This window comes from Salmo salar, chromosome 19 (genome assembly GCF_965601325.2).
Source record: "Salmo salar chromosome 19, fSalSal1, whole genome shotgun sequence".
In the NCBI taxonomy this organism is placed as follows: Eukaryota; Metazoa; Chordata; class Actinopteri; order Salmoniformes; family Salmonidae; genus Salmo; species Salmo salar.
Genome location: NC_138309.1, coordinates 26805001 through 26826713, shown reverse-complemented (window position 1 = coordinate 26826713; position 21713 = coordinate 26805001). Strand labels below are relative to the sequence as shown.

General features: G+C 43.4%; 1 protein-coding gene across 3 annotated transcripts in view; it reads right to left on the bottom strand.

The window, feature by feature from the left end:
- The window catches only part of LOC106578615 (receptor-type tyrosine-protein phosphatase N2), a 284623-nt gene that overhangs the window by 158782 nt on the left and 104128 nt on the right, over nt 1-21713 (bottom strand). For all 3 annotated transcript variants that reach the window (XM_082965664.1, XM_014157619.3, XM_045702162.2), the window contains 6 exons: nt 16415-16659; nt 15054-15498; nt 14549-14812; nt 11717-11757; nt 7151-7668; nt 4043-4129 (listed from right to left, as the gene is read on the bottom strand). In XM_082965664.1, coding sequence (XP_082821790.1) covers nt 4043-4129; nt 7151-7668; nt 11717-11757; nt 14549-14812; nt 15054-15498; nt 16415-16659 — 1600 coding nt within the window. The remainder of the gene's footprint in view (nt 1-4042; nt 4130-7150; nt 7669-11716; nt 11758-14548; nt 14813-15053; nt 15499-16414; nt 16660-21713) is intronic.

Below are 21713 nucleotides of genomic sequence, written 5' to 3'. Positions count from 1 at the left end.
CTCATGGAGTCTGTTTCTGACCGTTTGAGCAGACACATGCACATTTGTGGCCTGCTGGAGGTCATTTTGCAGAGCTCTGGCAGTGCTTCTCCTGCTCCTCCTTGCACAAAGGCGGGGGTAGCGGTCCTGCTGCTGGGTTGTTGCCCTCCTACGGCCTCCTCCACGTCTCCTGATGTACTGGCCTGTCTCCTGGTAGCGCCTCCATGCTCTGGACACTACGCTGACAGACACAGCAAACCTTCTTGCCACAGCTCGCATTGATGTGCCATCCTGGATGAGCTGCACTACCTGAGCCACTTGTGTGGGTTGTTGACTCCGTCTCATGCTACCACTAGAGTGAAAGCACCGCCAGCATTCAAAAGTGACCAAAACATCAGCCAGGAAGCATAGGAACTGAGAAGTGGTCTGTGGTCCCCACCTGCAGAACCACTCCTTTATTGGGGGTGTCTTGCTAATTGCCTATAATTTCCACCTGTTGTCTATTCCATTTGCACAACAGCATGTGACATTTATTGTCAATCAGTGTTGCTTACTAAGTGGACAGTTTGATTTCACAGAAGTGTGATTGACTTGGAGTTACATTGTGTTGTTTAAGTGTTCCCTTTATTTTTTTGAGCAGTGTATATAACGTAAGCCATTAAGCAACCTCTTTTGTCCAAAGCGACTTACATTTCGTTCATTTCATTTTTATACGGGTGGCCCCAGCGGGTCCTTGGCAATGCAAGTGCCATGTTCTACTGAGACACACAGGACCACAATGTAGATAATGTCATCTTCAATTCACAAATAATGGTACTTAGCACCTGAATAGCAGTAGGCATTTATAGAAACAAGGCATACTGTTTGCGTCTCTGGCATCTTTCATATGATACTGTTCTGTGAGAAGTAACCAGACTTGCTTTCTCCTGGAGTAGAGGCTTGAAAGGCTTATCAGACTCAGTTCGTACATGTCTTCACTGCCTCGTATGGCCTGGTTCCAGCAGCACAGAACTACCATGAGAAACTAGCTGGGTTCAAGTATAGTTCACCTAGTCAATAATACATTAACACTGCTATCTCTCTCCAGCGGGATTCTGTTTGAGTGAGTGTGTGTGCGCGCATGTGTGTGAGTGCAGGTGTCCGTGTGTTTATGCGTGTGTGCATGCGTGTGTGTGTGTGTGCATGCTTATGTACTTGCGCATGTGAACGTATGTGTTTCTCATGTGTTTTCACAACAAAGACCATATTATTAAGAACCATGACTGTTTTTTAAATGTGTTTAGAGGCATCAACAACAATAAGGCAGTGATGTGGCAGGGAAGCACAGCTGAGAGCTGCCCGGTGACACGAGCCTACCGGACGAGCTAAATTACTTCTATGCTCGCTTCGAAGAAAATAACACTGAAACATGCATGAGAGCACCAGCTGTACCGGAAGACTGTGTGATCATGCTCTCCGCAGCCGATGTGAGTAAGAACTTTAGACAGGTCAACATTCACCAGGGCCAGACGTGTATTGCGTGCATGCGCCGACCAACTAGCAAGTGTCTTCACTGACATTTTCAACCTCTCTCTGTCCGAGTCTGTAATACCAACATGTTTTAAGCAGACCACCATAGTGCCTGTGCCCAAGAACACTAAGGTAACCTGCCTAAATGACTACAGACCCGTAGCACTCAAGTCTGTAGCCATGAAGTGCTTTGAAAGGCTGGTACTGGCTCACATTAACACCATCATCCCAGAAACACTAGACCCACTCCAATTTGCATACCGCCCCAACAGATCCACAGATGATGCAGTCTCTACTGCACTCCACACTGCCCTTTCCCACCTGAACAGAAGGAACACCTATGTGAGAATGCTATTCATTGACTACAGCTCAGCATTCAACACCATAGTGCCCTCAAAGCGCATCAATAAGCTAAGGACCCTGGGACTAAACACCTCCCTCTGCAACTGGATCCTGGACTTCCTGACCGGCCGCCCCCAGGTGGTAAGGGTAGGTAACAACACATCGCTGATCCTCAACACAGGGGCCCCTCAGGGGTGCGTGCTCTGCCCCATCCTGCACTCCCTGTTCACGCATGACTGCACGGCTAGGCACGACTCCAACACCATCATTAAGTTTGCCGATGACACAACAGTGGCAGGCCTGATCACTGACAACGATGAGACAGCCTATAGGGAGGAGGTCAGAGACCTGGCCGGGTGGTGCCACGACAACAACCTCTCCCCCAACGTGATCAAGACAAAGGAGATGATTGTGGACTACAGGAAAAAGAGGGCCGAGCATGCCTCCATTCTCATCGACGGGGCTGTAGTGGAGCAGGTTGAGAGCTTCAAGTTCCTTGGTGTCCACATCGCCAACAAACTATGGTCCAAGGGACACCATGACAGTTGTGAAGCGGGCACGACAAAACCTATTCTCCCTCAGGAGACTGAAAAGATTTGGCATGGTTCCTCAGATCCTCAAAAGGTTGTACAGCTGCACCATCGAGAGCATCCTGACTGGTTGCATCACTGCCTCGTATGGCAAGTGCTCAGCCTCCGACCGCAAGGCACTACAGAGGGTAGTGCGAACAGCCCAGTACATCACTGGGGCCAAGCTTCCTGCCATTCAGGACCTTTATACGAGGCGGTGTCAGAGGAAGGCCCTGATAATTGTCAAAGACTCCAGCCACCCTAGTCATAGACTGTTCTGTCTGCTACCACACGGCAAGCGGTACCAGAGCGCCAAATCTAGGTCCAAGAGGCTTCTAAACAGCTTCTACCCCAAGCCATAAGACTCCTGAACATCTAGTCAAATGGCTACCCAGACAATTCACATTGCCCCCCCTCCCTCCCCACACCACTGCCACTCTATGTTGTCATCTATGCATAGTCACTTTAGTTAACTCTACCTACATGTACATACTACCTCAACTAACCGGTGCCCCCGCACATTGACTCTGTACCGGCACCCCCTGTATATATTGTTATTTTTTTACTGCTCCTCTTTAATTGCTTATTTTTTTAAACTGCACTGTGGGTTAGGGGCTTGTAAGTTAGCATTTCACTGTAAGGTCTACACCTGTTGTATTCAGCGCAAGTGACTAATACAATTTGATTTGATTTGATGTGAATCCAACAGAATCCAATCCAGAATATGACCTGATCAAATGTAGCGCAATATATAGGGAATAGGCTTCCGTTTGGGAAGCATCCTATACAGTATGTGGAGGTAATTAGAGCTGATTTCTCTTTCCAGAGGAACACAAACACACAGAGGTCAGAATAAGTAAAAACGTCTACACACTCTGCTACTACACTGCAGGGGCAGCTTCACACACTGCTTCCTGTTTCTGGAGTCCTGGACAAACTTTATTCGGTTCCCTGAGCTTACATTGGAGTTTTTTTTTTTTTTTACAAAAAAACATCTTCCTCTTCCGAATTTTAAATGGTCTTTTATTTTAGACCAGGGGTGTCAAACTTAATTCCCAGAGGGCCGTGTGTCTGCTGCTTTTCTGCAGTTGCTACATCCATTTTAGGACTTTAAAGTAAGGATATATAGCCATTGATTCTAGAAGAATATAAGTTATAAATGCCTCATGAGCTTAGTGAATCTCTCTTACCCCACCTGAAACCAAAATATAAGCTTGTTTTACTCCAATGGATGTAATGTAAACGAAGTAACTGTAAACAAACACAGCTTCAAAACATCGTTTGAACTATCATTTCGATTTCATAGATGGTCAGCCCTTTCATCCATAGCTCCTTCTATGAATTTCAGAGTGGTTATATTTATCCAGCCCCATCCTCAAGCTGTTCATCAAAACAGTGGCTTGGTTTTCACGTTGTTATTGTTTAAAATGCAGATTGCCTCTTTAAGACCTAGACAACCAGATGAGGGGAGTTTCTACCCAATCAATGACCTTCATTGATCAATCAAGTACAAAGGAGGAGTTTGACACCGCTGGTTTGAAGGTTATGTCGACAATACTTTCCAGTCCCACTTTTCGACAACAATAAAAACACAAAGTGTGTGTGCATTAGTGCATGTGTCCCGTGTGTCCTGTAATACATACGAGAGGTGGAGAATGTTGGCCACCTGGAGGTTGATCCTCCGACCCACATGTTCCATCAGGTCCAAGCCCTGGTCAGAGGTGAGGGAGCTGGGGGGAGGGCAGACAGAGAGAAGGCACGGTATCAGACACAAAGCTCCTTTATATTACAACCAACCAGTCACAGAACCGGCAACAACCAGCCCTATTGGCATATCTGGGTTTCCACACGTCACTGACATGTACATAAATTAACAAGACACACACAACCAAGCTCGCATACATACACAATGTATAGATGTGCGCACACACACACACATTATAGATGTGCATGCATGCAAGCACACAAATGCAAGCACACACAAACCGCCTTGCACCAGTGGAATAGGGATCAGGTGCCTCTTCTGGCTTGGTAAATAACCTGCATTTTCCAGCAATGAGACAAGCAGTAAGGTGCAAATGGAACCCGCGTGAGGTGTAATGACTGTATCATATAGGCGTGCTTCACTCTCTCACACTCTCTCTTACACACACACACACCCTCGCACACACACTCACACACACACACACACACACACACTATTTAATCTATTTTCATCTAAAAAAAACTCTCTGGTCCTTGCCAAGGATGAGCATACCCATAACATGGTGCAGCCCCCTCCATGCCTGAAAATATGAAGAGTGGTACTCAGTGATGGGTTGTGTTGGATTTGCCAAAACATAACGCTTGTATTCAGGACAAAAAGTTCATTTTGTACAGGCTTCCTTCTTTTCACTCTGCCATTTAGGTTAGTATTGTGGAGTAACTACAATATTGATGATCTATCTTCAGTTTTCTTCTATCACAGCCATTAAACTCTGTAAGTGTTTTAAAATCACCATTGGCCTCATGGTGAAATCCCTGAGAGGTGTCCTTCCTCTCCGGCAACTGAGTAAGGAAGGGCACCTGTATCTTTGCAGTGACTGGGTGTATTGATACACCATCCAAAATGTAATTAAATGTTATATATTTTTTATTTAACTAGGCAAGTCAGTTAAGAACAAATTCTTATTTATAATGACAGCCTAGGAACAGTGGGTTAACTGCCTTGTTCAGGGCAGAATAGCATATTTTTACCTTGTCAGCTCAGGGATTCAATCTAGCAACCTTGCAGTTACTGGCTCAACACTCTAACCACTAGGCTACCTGCCGCCCCAGCTAATAACTGCACCATACTCAAAGGGATATTCAAAGTCTGTTTATAAAAAAATTATAATATCTACCAATAGATATCTTCTTTGTGAACCATTGGAAAACCTCCATGGTCTTTTGGTTGAATCTCTGCTTGAAATTCACTGGTCGACTGAGGGACCTTACAGATAATTGTATTTGTGGGGTACAATGATGGGGTAGACATTTAAAAAGAATTTTAAACACCATTGTTGCACACAGAGCGAGCACATGCAACTTATTATGTGACTTGTTAAGCACATTTGTACTCCTGAACTTATTTAGGCTTGCCATAACAAAAGGGTTGAATAGACATTTTAGCTTTCCATTTTCAATAATTTGTAAACATTTCTAAAAACATAATTCCACTTTGACATTATGTGGTATTGTGTGTAGGCCAGTGACACAAAATCTCAATTTAATCCATTTTAAATGCAGGCTGTAACAACAAAATCTAGAAAAAGTCAGGGGTGTGAATACTTTCTGAAGGCACAGTACAGTATGTAGGCTGCACAACATAGCGTTTCAATTTTGCGTAATCTGTGTACACAATTCGAATTTTTCTTGCTTTTTGGGGGGTCATTTGTCATATGGTTTGCCTTTAAAGGATTAAAGGACTCTTGTAATACTAAGATAATATTGGGCTAAAAATGACCATACCAACCAATAACAATACACAAAATTGTAAATCTAAACTGGTTTGCATCCTCAGATAGTTTACTGTCCTGTTTACACATAATTGTAACATCCTCTAATAACGTATTACATCCATCTCCATGAGGCGCTTGATTTACTCTACCTTTAAGAAAGTGAAGTTCTCTTTTTCTGTTTTGAGAGCTTTTGAAAGTTAAAGATTCAACCGAGTGATTCCAGACACGTTCGGCTCCCTCTGCGGCGATTCTAATAACTGGAGAGCTCTAGGAGTGACTTGGTTGTTGATGCTAGCACTTTTTCTCTTGGTTCTCTCTCTCCTCTTCCCCCCCATCTCATCCCCATCCTTCCTCCCATCCCCCCACCACAATGTCAGGAGCTGTCAGATAAGCAAGTTAGCCTGGCCCCACTACGGGTGGGGAAGGAGATGGGTATAACAACTGCACAATCATCAGGTCTGCAGCAAACTCTGGAGACCACAGTAGGCAGGTTCCTGCTTGCTACAGCAGCATCGGGCTGGGGATTCAGGAAGAGGGGGAGGAGAAGAAGGAAGAGAGAGAGAGAAGTGTGTCTGGAAGGTGAACTGTTCCTCTTGTCTCCCCTGACTGTGTGTGTGTGTGTCCCCTGACTGTGTGTGTGTGTGTGTCCGTGTGTGTGGGCGCACGCAGTGGGGTGTCTGAGATGTGGCCCATCAAGCCCGGATGGCCGGTGGCGAGCGCCCCTCCCCAAGAAAGCGAGAGGCGTGCTGTTGAACAGGTAAAGGACAGCACACTGACACTCTCCCTGATAATGCCAGAAAGGGATTTGAGAAAGTGCCACAGGCGAAACACAGTCGATAGAAACCTATCTTGCGGTGTGAGGCTGAGCCGAGTGGAGACCGACTCTGGTGCCCTTTGCTGACAACATATCATCAAGAACACTGTAATACAGTGCGGTAATACCCACACACCGAAGGACTAATCATCACAGCTATTGTGACCAAGTGCACCACCAAGGATATCAAGTGATCATTCTCTATAAAAAGAAAACGTTTGTATATGTCTGCGTTGTTTTGAAAGATGTATGCTTTTTCAACAGTAGCATGAATTTAGGCAACAAAGATTGCTTACGGCCTATTTTAACCAGAGTTTGCCCAACAATAAAAAATGATGAGGTGAAGAGAAAATAGGAAACACATGGAGCTGGAGATAACTGCTCATTGTGAAGTTAAAGTATAAATACATACATTATGTTTGGTAAATAGCAGCAAGTATAATCTTCACCATACTCACTCTGTGTCTGTAATGATGTAGCCAAAGTCGCCGAGGTGGTTTTTCCCTCGATGTGACTTTGAGTAAGCTTTGACCCCCATATGCACCACCACCTCCTCCTCCTCCTCCTCCTGGAGTCGCATATCCTGTTTCTGTGGTTCTGCTAGGAGATTCTTCTTCTGTGGTTTATCTGCCAGGAGGTCTGTCTCAGCCTCAAGAGGAGGAGGAGCTTTGGTACCGTGGATCCACCTCTCCACCTCAGAGTCTACCATGGATTCAGAAGCCTGGACCTCCATCGGTTGGTCTGGAGATCTATCCTCTCCTCCTATGGCCATGTTCCTCTCCTCCCAGGGGCGTGATACAGGCACCTGGCCCTGTGTGGTCCTGCTTCTCACATTCTCCAGACCCACTGTTCTCTGGCCCTCAATAGAGGGGCTGCCTGCTGCCCCAGCACCATCAACCTCCATCTGGGCATCTGGCTCATCACTGAAGGGGTCCATATTGAGATACTCCAACAGCTTACTGACGAAGCCTGGGTCCTGTGGTAGGATATGGCAACCATAGACATAGAATCACTTCTAAAATGGCCACCGGCCCATGAATTTCAGACCCATTGACTTGAACGGGAAAAACCGTTCTAGTGATTCTATTTCTATGATAGCAACACAGGGATTAGACACTGGTGCTCTAACACTGCACTGTAAAACTGTAAAGTATTAAAACAACATGATTGTGTAATGAAACCATAAAAAGTAGTGCACCTAAGCTGATATCTGGTGTTTGGAGGGTGTTGGAATGTAAACCAAATGTAAGTGTTTTAATACTCAGATTGTGTTTTAAACAGAAATGTAGTACTCTGAAACACCCAAAGTGGTACTTCAACCTGAATATTGGTGTTTTGAGAGTGCTGTGAAAACACTTTTGGGGTTTCAGTGCATGTAAAAGGCAGAATCAACAAACTGTATTTCTAAACCATCGATTTGTATGAGAAACACAAATGGTTTACAGCCCTATTGATTGATGATAAGGGCCTATGGAGAATATTTTTGGTGGAATTCCACCTTGTTTTTTTTATGCTTTATTTTAACAGATTAGAAACAGGAAGGGCAGTAAGATGGTACATTTCGTTGATATGTACCATATATACTAAGAAACAATTCTGGGTTACATTGAAATTGACAACAAAAGAAAACAACAAAAAAACAGTACCTTCGAAAAGTATTCAGATCCCTTGACTTTTTCCACATTTGGTAAATTACAGCCTTATTCTAAAATGGATTAAATAAAACAATTTCCTCAGAAATCTACACCCAATAACCCATAATGACTAAGCAAAAACATTGTTTTGTAATTTTAGCAAATGTGTTAAAAACAAAAAACAGAAATTCCTTATTTACATAAGTATTCAGACCCTTTGCTATGAGACTCGAAATTGAGCTCAGGTGCATCCTGTTTCCATTGATCATCCTTGAGATGTTATTACAACTCGATTGGAGTCCACCTGTGGTAAATTCAATTAATTGGATATGATTTCGAAAAGGCACACAACTGTCTATATAAAGTTGACAGTGCATGTCAGAGCAAAAACCAAGCCATGAGGTCGAAGGAATTGTCAGTTGAGGTCCGAGACTAGATTGTGTCGAGGCACAGATCTGGTGAAGGGTACCAAAGCATTTCTGCAGCATTGAAGGTCCCCAAGAACACAGTGGCCTCCATCATTCTTAAATGGAAAAAGTTTGGAACCACCCAGACTCTTCCTAGAGCTGGCCGCCCCCAGCCAAACTAAGCAATCGAGGGAGAAGGGCCTCGGTCAGGGAGGTGACCAAGAACCCGATGGTCACTCTGACAGAGTTCTAGAGTTCCTCTATGGAGATGGGAGAAGCTTCCAGAAGGATAACCACCTCTGCAGCACTCCACCAATTAGTCCTTTATGGTAGAGTGGCCAGATGGAAGCCACTCCTCAGAAAAGGCACATGACAGCCCACTTGGAGTTTGCCAAAATGCACCTAAATAGTCTCTGACCATGAGAAACAAGATTCTCTGGTCTGATGAAACCAAGATTGAACTCTTTGGCCTGAATGCCAAGTGTCACGTCTGGAGGAAACCTGGAACCATCCCTACGGTGAAGCATGGTGATGGTAGCATCATGCTGTGTGGATGTTTTTCAGTGGCAGGGACTGGGAGACTAGTCAGGATCGAGGGAAAGATGAACGGAGCAAAGTACAGAGAGACCCTTGATGAAACCTGCTCCAGAGTGCTCAGGACCTCAGGCTGGGGCTAAGGTTCACCTTCCAACAGGACAATGACCCTAATGACCCCCACTCAAGTCTCTGAATGTCCTTGAGTGGCCCAACAAGAGCCCGGACTTGAACCTGATCAAACATCATTGGAGAGACCTGAAAATAGCTGTGCAGCGACGCTCCCCATCCAACCTGACAGAGCTTGAAAGGATTCCGCACAGAAGAATGGGAGAAAATACCCAAATTCAGGTGTGCCAAGCTTGTAGCGTCATAACCAGGAAGGCTCTAGGTTGTAATCGATGCCAAAGGTGCTTCAACAAAGTACTGAGTAAAGGGTCTGAATACTTATGTAAATTAGATATTTATTTTTTTGTTTTTATATAAATTGTCAAAAAATTCAAAAAAATAGTTTTTGCTTTGTCATTATGGGCTATTATGTGTAGAAAAAAACAATTTCATCCATTTTAGAATAAGTCTGTAACCTAACAAAATGTGGACAAGGTGAAGGGGTCTGAATACTTTCCAAAGGCACTGTATACAAGTCGTGCAGAGCCCGTGGTCTAGCGGTAACCCACCCAATTTAGACAGGTCATCCGTCTCCCCAGCAGGGTTAGATTCCCGCTCTAATCCTTCAATCTTTTTCTCCCACCTATCTGAATCCACTCTGTCATTTCATAACTGTGTCAAAATACACCCAAAATATATTAGAAAAAATTTATGCAAGTCGTTTCAGTTTCATATCACCAAAATAATGTAAATCCAACTTAATATGTTGCTCAAAATGTAAGTATCTTTCATTAGGATAACTAAAGAGACAAAGTGATTGAACTCATTGGAAGTCTTTGGTTGTAATCTCTTTGCATTTCCTAGTTTGCCACATGACTGTTTTTTGAGGATTGTGGGTAATTCACAATTTCTTGACTTTATGATTCTTTCACAAATGTTGTATAAATGTTTGAAGAAAGAATACTAAGCTTGTTGTGCTATGAGGTGTAATGGATCATGATGAACGGATATGAAAACCGTCAGGCAAATTGACCTTCAATGAGGACAGCAGCCATTCCCACATTCATGATTACAGTATCAGTGGAAAATGCAGTCCTCAATTCCAGCAGATTACCTGCCAGTTACTGCTGGTGGTTTGAACCCTGTGCTTGACATTGCCTGCCAAAATGGTATATAATATCAAATCAAACATGTAAAACAATGTTAAACATTAAGACACTTCAGATAAAGGGATATACTTCTGCACTAGACAGGATTCATAACATCATAATGGTGTTTAGAAGAGTTAGAGCACGTCAAACTCATTCCATGGAGGACTGAGTGTCTGTGGGTTTTTGCTCCGCCCTTGTACTTGACTGATGAATTAAGGTCACTAATTAGTAAAGAACTCTCCTCACCTGGTTGTCTAGGGCTTAATTGAAAATAAATAACTAAAACCTGCAGACACTTGGCACTCCATGGAATGAGTTTGACACCCCGGCTTTATAGAGAGGAAACGAACTGACACCTTTAGAGAAGGCATCTAATTCTGCACTAAACAGGACCTGAAAAAACAAAAATAGTGTTTTCAACCTTTTCTTTTAGTGCTTGCCGTCCCTGGCGACATGTTGCACAACACTTGATTTCGCGGTGTTACAACTCACCATGTAATGTTTCAGAACATCTCAGGATGATGTGTTTCAATACTCCAGCCAAGTTAAGTTTCCGTCTCCTTCAAGTTGGTTGAAGCTCAGTTGCCACTAGTTTTGGTGTTACAAAGCACTTCATTTTAACAGTGTGCTCTATATTTTACTGCAAAGGTTTTGCTTTATAAGAAGAGTGAACCTATTTTTAAATTGAAGGGTTTTGTTCCATGAGAAAATCATGTGTTTCCATGAAGGCTGAGGGTTTAAAGAAGTAATTCAATGAAAGTTCAACATGAACACTTTCTTTTCCTTCCCTTTCCTTCCTTTTAGACATCATTCTGTTCAACAGATAAACTGGTTTCAAAATGCTGACTGAAATGTCACTTATTTCAATGATTTGTATCAGTACTGGTATACTACTGTTTCTAAAAAGTTTAAAGAAGGGTTATTTTAAAGTTACGCAAGCAAATATTTAATATGAAACAGGACAGAAAACAAGTTTTACAAACCTTAAACATCTGCAGACTGATATTTTTATAAGAATCTCTTTGAAATCATAGTGAACAGGTTGATATTCCTTCAGCTAAAAGTGGTAATTCAGTTGAAAGTGGTAATTTACCTTCAAATGTCTTTCATTCGAGTTTTATATAGTCCTTTCATCAATGAGTGGCAATTGAATGAGAGTTTGCTAAAAATATGATGTGAATTAGGCCTACCTTGTCGTCTGGCTCAGAGTCTGCATCCTCCATTGGTTGCCCTGTAAAAATCAGAATGTGTGAGGGGAAAACATTCACAAGATAAAATACAAATTCCCATTGTTTTCCACAAAACAGTCTACAATTAAACTTGCTAAAGTAAAGGCTTTACGGCTAATAACCAAACAATCTAAAACTTTTTCACACAGGTTTTACTTTATTCACCCTGGTGATAAATACAAGTGTACATTAATGTCTGTCTATAATCTCTTGTGGACAGTCTACGTAACATAAATGGTACTGTATCTTAACATCTGTCGACAATTTTTCCAGTGAGTTGGTTTTTAGCCACTGGTCATTTGTTCGAATCACCATTTAGCAGGCGTCCACATCTTTCGAATTTTGGAAGGGGAAGGGACATTTGGCTCACAGACTTGACTGGAACTTGCAGAGAGAGGGGAGTGGAGCAACCATCCTGCTTCAGCTCCTCGTTCTAGTCTCTCCCCCAGAACCAAATTGAATAGTTGGTGCGAGATTTTCATTCTGGATTGCCTTGGTTAATCGGACCATGACTTGTGAAATATGTGCTGTGATATACACACCAAGACAGTCGTGAAAAGGGCACGGCAAAACCTATTCCCCCTCCAGGAGACTGAAAACATTTGGCATGGGTCCTCAGATCCTCAAAAGGTTCTACAGCTGCTACATCGAGAGCATCTTGACGGGCTGCATCACTGCCTGGTACGGCAACTGCTCAGCCTCTGACCACAAGACACTACAGAGGGTAGAGCGTACGGCCCAGTACTTCATTGGGGCTAAACTGCCTGCCATCCAGGACCTCTACACCAGGCAGTGTCAGAGGAAGGCCCTACAAATTGTCAAAGACTCCAGCTACAGAACCAGATTGCACCCTAGTCATAGACTGTTCTCTCTGCTACCGCACGGCAAGCGGTACCGGAGTGCCAAGTCTAGGACCAAACGGCTTCTCAACCCCCAAGCCAAACCCCCTCTTTTACGCTGCTGCTACTCTCTGTTTATCATCTATGCATAGTCACTTTAACTATACCTACATGTTGAATATTACCTCAATTAGCCTGACTAAACGGTGCCCCCGCACATTGACTCTGTACCGGTACTACCTGTATATAGTCTCGCTACTGTTATCTTGACTGTCCATGGGAGGGGTGCGTCACTTGAGTGGGTTGAGTCACTGACGTGGTCTTCCTGTCTGGGTTGGCGCCCCCCCTTGGGTTGTGCCATGGCGGAGATTGTTGTGGGCTATACTCGGGCCTTGTCTTAGGACGGTAAGTTGGTGGTTGGAGACATCCCTCTAGTGGTGTGGGGGCTGTGCTTTGGCAAAGTGTGTGGGGTTATATCCTGCCTGTTTGGCCCTGTCCGGGGGTATCATCGGATGGGGCCACAGTGTCTTCTGATCCCTCCTGTCTCAGCCTCCAGTATTTATGCTGCAGTAGTTTATGTGTCGGGGGGCTAGGGTCAGTCTGTTACATCTGGAGTATTTCTCTTGTCTTATCCGGTGTCCTGTGTGAATTTAAATATGCTCTCTCTAATTCTCTCTTTCTCTCTTTCTGTCTTTCTCTCGGAGGACCTGAGCCCTAGGACCATGCCTCAGGACTACCTGGTATGATGACTCCTTGCTGTCCCCAGTCCACCTGGCCGTGCTGCTGCTCCAGTTTCAACTGTTCTGCCTGCGGCTATGGAACCCTGACCTGTTCACTGGACGTGCTTGTTGCTCCCTCGACAACTACTATGATTATTATTATTTGACCATGCTGGTCATTTATGAACATTTTAACATCTTGACCATGTTCTGTTATAATATCCACCCTGCACAGCCAGAAGAGGACTGGCCACCCCTCATAGCCTGGTTCCTCTCTAGGTTTCTTCCTAGGTTTTTGGCCTTTCTAGGGAGTTTTTCCTAGGGAGTTTTTCCTAGCCACCGTGCTTCTTTCACATGCATTGCTTGCTGTTTGGGGTTTTAGGCTGGGTTTCTGTACAGCACTTTGAGATATCAGCTGATGTACGAAGGGCTATATAAATAAATTTGATTTGATTTGATTTTACTGTAGTTTTTTATTTATTTACTTATCTAATACCTATTTTTTTACTTAAAAATTGCACTGTTGGTTAGGGCTTGTAAGTAAGCATTTCACTGTAAGGTTGTTGTATTCGGCGCATGTGACAAATAAACTTTGATTTGATTTGATATACATTGAGTGTACAAAGCATTAAGGACACCTGGTCTTTCCATGACATAGGTGAATCCAGGTGAAAGCTATGATCCCTTATAGATGTCACTTGTTAAATCCACTTCAGTCAGTGTAGATGAAGGGGAGGCTTCTCAACATGTTAAAGGAGGGTTTTTAAGCCTTGAGACAGGGTGAATGGGCGAGACAAAATATTTAAGTGCCTTTGAATAGGATATGGTAGTAGGTGCCAAACGCACCGGTTTGTGTCAAGAACTGCAACGCTGCTGGGTTTTTCACGCTCAACAGTTTCCTGTGTGTCAAGAATGGTCTACCACCCAATGACATCCAAACAACTTGACACAACTGTGGGAAGCATTGGAGTCAACATGGGCCAGCATCCCTGTGGAATGCTTTTGACACCTTGTAGAGTCCATGCCACGATGAATTGAGGCTATTCTGAGGGCAAAAGGGTGCAGTGCAACTCAATATTAGGAAAGTGTCCTTAATGTTTCCACACTCAGTGTATATTGCATATAAGTGAAGTGCGGTATGTCTTGTGATGTATTATTATAATGTGTGTACCCCAGGAATGTTGGCAAGCAAATTTCCCTATGGGGCAGGAAAGTATTAATTAATTAATTCATACCTTGAAGCCTTGCATCTTGCCCCAACATGTCGTCTTGGTCCTCCTCATCCTGGTCCTTGGAAGGTAAGGGCTCTCTCTTCATCTGCCTGTCCCGTATGGGTGTCATGACCCTGGGCTTAGCTCTGGCCCCGGGCCCCTCCCCATCCACCACATGCAGGGCCTCAGAGATGATGTCTGCCAGCTGGTTCTGGTCTTTACCCATCAAACCATCCATGTTCACTCTCTGCCTCCCCAGCTGGTTGACCACGTTCTGGATGAACCGTTCTAAGGGAGAGGGTAGAAAGGAGGAACACAGAGAAAGGTTCATGTGAGATCCACTATAACTGTCCAGTAGCTTTGATATTCACAGAAGCACGACTGCCTCGAAATGAATAAAATATCATACAATACATCTTTGAAATTCTCTTTTTTGTGTGTGTGTGGAGCCACTACAAATTAATCTGAAGTCCACAGAAGCACACATGACAGTGCAAACACAAATTATTGTGGAAAAAGAAGACCTTACCATCCACTGTACTGAGCTGTTCCTTGGGCACCTGATAGTTGGAAGCAGCCTTGAAGAGAAGCCTGTCTATGTTGGGCCTTGGAGGTTTGGAGCCACTGTCGCCAAGTCGTGTCTGGGGTTCCACCTGATCACCAGAGCGTACAGGGCTGACATAGTTGACATAGTGGAGCTTCCCCTTGGGTCCCACCACTGATCCCACCACTGCCCCTTGTACTGGGCGGCTCTGGGTGTGTGCTGCCCCAGCCAGGTAGCGCTCCAGCTGGGCAGTCAACCCCTTGGCACTTCCCCTGGCACTCCCAGGCTCCTGGCTGGAGTAGGCTGTCTCCACTGGGGGTCTCCAGCTACCCACGGCCCCCTGTGTGAAGACCTTACCCCCCTGGGGTGGCTCTGCAGACTGTAGACTATAGAATGTAGACTTTCCCTTCTTGGGCTGGAAGTCTTCATTCTGTAACACAACCATGTTTATCAACTGCCCTTGAAAATTGCATATGGAAATTCTAAAGGAAATAGTGTCACTCAAAAGCCATTTTGTGCATTTTCAGAACAGATTTTCAAAACACATCTCCCCCATCAAACAGAGCACCACTAGCTTCTCATAAACCAACCTAGAAACTACTGAATTAAAGCAGTAGATTCAAAAGAAATATGACAAGCATTAACGTAGATACATTGACACAATTAACACACGGATAAGGTGTTAGACCCCTAGGCTCTGGAAATCAGTGTGTATGCAATCTTCCTACTTTGTGTTGTTCTGTCCCCAGAGATAATGTGATTCTCCCTAGCTTGGTAGTATTGGGAGACCCTAATGGCATTAACCCAGCAGGATGGGCCTCCGCTGTTCATGCTAACCATGTTTGTCATGCTCTATCCCACAATGCAACAAAGAACCCTGCCTCGTTATGAAGGAGGGTCCTGAGCTCCTCAACTCTGGACACCATCATCGCTACGGTAATATGTGAATGGGAAGTAGCCAGGCAGCTTTCGGGTTGGCTGGGTTGGGGGCAACCCCTGGGGTTCTGCCATGAATATGGTGATGAGATATATATATATATATAGTCAAGAAGTGATGGGACCCCCTTTCTAAATGGGCATCATACATTCTCAGCAGGATTGTAAAGAGGAGAAACAGGAAATGAAAGCAGTGCAGAGACAACATAGCTAACTCCTGCCAAGATGGTTTCTTCCTCTTACTCATTAGGACAGAAAGAAGATGAAAACATGGGGCCCCAAAAAAGGACATGGAGCCCCTGGTTTACCAAGGCCGGGGCCTCTCTCTCCACGGTCCCCTATAGCTACGACACACAGGTGGTTTGGAACCATTCCCCTGCCATGGAATGGCTTCTCTATCGGGACATTACCTTAGTGAGGGGGCCCTCTCGCTGGGGCCCCTGGCGAGCAGTGCCAATAGACTGGGGAAGGAGACCAAGCTCTTGCAGGTACTTCTGGATGCCAAGCTCTCCCTTTCCAGTCTTGAGCTTCCTGGCTCCACCATAGAGGGTCAGGGAGGCAGAAGGGGGTTCCGGCCTTAGGATTGGAACCTTGCGTATCTTGGAAAGCTCTCTGGAGATCACCTGCTGGGTGGTAGCATCCTGCCATGTCAACCCTAGAGAGATGGAGTCGAGTGAATTGATGTTAAACCATGGTCATATTCATTAGTGCACACATAGCAAAACATTTTTCAATGGTAAAAACGAAAATGAGAGTTTCCTATTGGACAAGTCCCTCCTTGTTTCTATCTGTTTTCTTCCATTTTGTGTCTAGAATATACAACCCAAGTTACCACTCTGTTTGTACAAGAATACCAACATACATTCTCCCGTGTTGATCCACAGCAAACTAAAAGAGAGTGATAAATCAACACTGCGGAGTCTGTGGACCCATAGACACACCGGAACAGTGTTAAATTAACACACTGCTTAGTGTAAAGCCTTATTCAAATATTTCCCAGAGTGCCTTGCCTTTCGAGTAAATTGTAGAGTTACCACCCATGACACCATGGACTTCACCAAGTGAGATCCTAAACAAATATGTTTTCATAATTTATGCATTTTTATAACACAATACCATATGTATTTCATAAGGCCTTATTTTGAAGGCATAGTTTTACCTTGATACAAGTGCAGGAAACTCATACACGTCACTTTGAACTAAAACCACGCCCATCATTATATTTCCCAGCATGCTCTATTGCAGGTAGATTTTTAGAATTGTTTGTTATAATATCTATGTTTGTGCATGTACATTGATTGATTAATTAATTAATTAATTAATTGAGTCCCAAGGAGATGGTTTGTAGGTGGTTAGTAGATGGTTTGTAGATGGTTCGTAGATGTTCAGTAGACGTCAACATTTCAACTAACTATCCACTAACCCTAACTCTAGCCCAAACCTTATCCTAACCTTAACTCTTACCCTAACCCTTATTTTAAACGTAACCGTAACATTAGCAAGCATTTGCTTATCAACAGATTGTTGATAGTATGACCATCTGTAGATCATCTATATGGGACTAACCAAATAAAGTGTGACCCTAGCATCTTACAGTTTGATGTTCAAGGTTGGCCTTGTGTGCCTCATTATAAAAGTAAACACTAAAACAATTATATTGGAAAACATTGAGAACCTGAGTCCGCAACAAAACAGACGGTCATGCAATCAGTGAACACTGTAGCGGGGACTTATCTGGCGGTGGCCTCTCATGAATTCTGATTGCAGTGAACCTGAGGAAAAGCAAAGCGATACATGGCACCCTCGCAGCAAGTCAACAAGCCCTGTGAGAATGTCACACTGCAGCCAAATGCAACGCCAACATCTCCACTAATTGCCAACACATACTCAGAATGCAAGGCTCCCGGGCAGGGGCACAACATAGCGCTGCCAAGGCCAGATGGAGCTACCCGGGCAAGAAGAGACCCAAAACAACATAGCCGCCTGGCCTCATTCCCAAAGAGCCGACAGGGACGGCTGCATTCCACTGCAGAAAAGCCCACAAAAATACCCCCGATAATATAATAATGCAGTGCAGTATCCATCTGCATGGGTCAGACATGGAACACAGTTTTACTGTTATTCTAATAGCATTGACAAAGTTAAAGGACAATTACACAACTTTTCAACCTCATATTCATTATCTCTAGCACAATACCAGTGTCTAGGTATGTGAAAACGGTGCATTTCTATGATCTGTGGTTAAAAAGATAAGAATGGTCCGAAAAAACGCTTCTCTGTGATTTTCAAAACCTGCAAAGTGTTTCTAGCCAGAGGAAGGGTGTTTTCTTGCTCTCAACATTACCACGAATCTTATAGTATTTTAAAATCACTGTTTTTAAAATCTTTTAACTTTTGATGTCATCAGGTAGAACTTTTTAACTTTATATGTTTTTCTACACAACGTAGAAATGTGCTGTTTTCACATACAGTATAAAGACAATGGTATTGTGTTGTAGATAACGAAAATGAAGGTGAAAAGTGGTGGACTTGCCCTTTTAGATAATGAGAAGACTCGTTATTGGAATGTATGGGTCTTATCCATAGACCATAAAATCCATGATATTTCGCAACTATTTCAGACATTCTCTCCTAAAAAATTAGCCTTCGTAGAGGTCCTATTTCTGAGAGACAAAGAGACTAATGGAATTTGTGAATGATGGACAGGTAGAGGAGTGCAATAGGCTAGCAACCAGCCAGGACAGGAATGTTTAACCAAAAGTGTCTAAATACAATATGACTTCATTAGCCTGGCCTGTCATCCATAACACGACTGGTATGTTATAATGCTCATCTCTATTCATGACCACTAGATGAGGTTTTGGAACAATGTCGATCTGCCACTGATGTATCCCATGATACCCCTGACTAGACGGTGGAGCGTATAGTGTCGAGGGATGTGGAAAGTAATCCGACCGTCAACCCCATCACAACACATACAAATCTAATCAAATTGTATTTATCACAGTGAAATGTTTACTTACAAGCTCTTTCCCAATGATGCAGCGTTAAATAAGAAAATAATATAAAAACAAATGAAAAATAAAACACACAGGAATGAAGCTATATACAAAGAGAACCATAACCATTGCAATGTGCAGGGATATGTGGTGATTGAGGTAGATGTTTACGTATAGGCAGGGGTAAAGTGACTAGTCAACAGGATATATAATACTAAAAGTCAAAAGAAGTAGCTGCTGTGGCAATAATCTGGGCTTTCCTTAGACAGCGCCTGGTATAAAGGTACTTCTCCCACTTTTTCTCCTGCCCCGCTACAAAGTTTCCCCTTGCAGGCAGTCACTGAGTCCGAGGTGCTAAAGGAACTCCTTGAACTTAACCTCCAAAAAACATCTGGGTCAGATGGTTTAGACCCTTTCATCTTTAAGGTTGCTGCCACTATTATCGCTAAGCCTATCTCCAACCTTTTTAACCTGTCTCTCCTTTCTGGGGAGGTTCCCAGTGCTTGGAAGGCAGCCATGGTTCGTCCTTTATATAAAGGGGGAGATAAACCTGATCCTAACTGTTATAGGCCTATTTCTATTTTGCCCAGTTTATCAAAAGTGTTGGAAAAACTTGTCAATAATCAACTGACTGGATTTCTTGATGTCTATAGTATCCTCTCGGGTATGCAATCTGGTTTCCGTTCAGGTTATGGATGTATCACTGCAACCTTAAAGGTCCTCAATGATGTCACCATTTCACTTGATTCTAAACAATATTGCGCTGCTATTTTTATTGACTTGGCCAAAGCTTTTGATACGGTAGACCATTCCATTCTTGTGGGCCGGCTAAGGAGTATTGGTGTCTCTGAGGGATCATTGGGCTGGTTTGCTAACTACTTCTCTCAAAGAGTGCAGTGTATAAAGTCAGAAAATCTGCTGTCTCAGCCACTGACTGTCACCAAGGGAGTACCCCAAGGCTCGATCCTAGGACCCACACTCTTCTCAATTTACATCAACAACATAGCTCAGGCAGTAGGAATCTCTCTCATCCATTTATATGCTGATGATACAGCCTTATATTCAGCTGGCCTCTCCCCGGATTTTGTGTTAAATGCTCTACAACAAAGCTTTCTTAGTGTCCAACAAGCTTTCTCTACCCTTAACCTTGTTCTGACACCTCCAAAACAAAGGTCATGTGGTTTGGAAAGAAGAATGCCCCTCCTCCCACAGGTGTTATTACTACCTCTGAGAGTTTAGAGCTTGAGGTAGTCACCTCATACAAGTACTTGGGAGTATAGCTAGATAGTGCACTGTCCTTGTCTCAGCACATATCAAAGCTGCAGGCTAAAGTTAAATCTAGACTTGGTTTCTTCTATTGTAATTGCTTCTCTCCTCTTTCACCCCAGCTGCCAAACTAAGCCAATGCTTCTTGTCAGCTCGTATCCCCGAGCTGACAAGGTACAAATCTGTCGTTCTGCCCCTGAACAAGGCAGTTAACCCACTGTTCCTAGGCCGTCATTGAAAATAAGAATTTGTTCTTAACTGACTTGCCTAGTTAAATAAAGGTAAAAAAAAAAGAAATAGGACACATCACTGCACTCTATACTCCTCTGTAAACTGGTCACCTGTTGCAAGACCCACTGGTTGATGCTTATTTATAAAACCCTCTTAGGCCTCACTCCCCCCTATCTGAGATATCTACTGCAGCCCTCATCCTCCACATACAACACCCGTTCTGCCAGTCACATTCTGTTAAAGGTCCCCAAAGCACACACATCCCTGTGTCGCTTGTCTTTTCAGTTCGCTGCAGCTAGCGACTGGAACAAGCTGCAACAAACACTGAAACTGGACAGTTTTATCTCAATCTCTTCATTCAAAGACTCAATCATGGATACTCTTACTGACAGTTGTGGCTGCTTTGTGTGATATATTGTTGTCTCTACCTTCTTGCCCTTTGTGCTGTTGTCTGTGCACAGTAATGTTTGTACCATGTTTTGTGCTGCTACCATGTTGTGTTGCTACCATGTTGTTGTTATGTTGTGTTGCAACCATGCTGTGTTGCACCCATGCTGTGTTGTCATGTGTTGCTGGCTTGCTATGTTGTTGTCTTTAGGTCTCGCTTTATGTAGTGTTGTCTCTCTTGTGATGTGTGTTTTGTCCTATATTTATATTGTATTTATGTTTTATTTTTAATCCCAAGCTCCCGTCCCCCAGGAGGCCGTCATTGTAAATAAGAATTTGTTCTTAACTGACTTGCCTAGTTAAATAAAGGTTAAATAAAATACAATAAATAAAAAGGTCCTGGATGGCAGGGAGCTCGGCCCCAGTGATGTACTGGGCCGTCTGCAACACACACTCTGTAGAGCTTTGCATACATTTTTGTTTTTCTAAATTAATTGCTGTTTTGTTGTTGTTTGAATCCCAGATTGCCCCTTTAAGTCTCAGTGGCAACAGCTGTGGTATTAAAAAACAAAAGTAAAGAAGTGTGATAGATTATTAAAAAATGTGTCCACCAACTGATGTTCAATTAATAATTCAACAAGTTTCAAACAAATTAATTGAGATAAGAGTTGAATAGAATAAAACAATTGTGCCAGAAGTTAATAAAAATGTATCCACTTCAATCATCTTTTACGGCATCTTATTTGATTTAATGTGCCACAACGAGACAGCTTTATTTTCCATACAGTTAAGTTCCATATAGCTTTTGTATTTTTGCTATAATGTT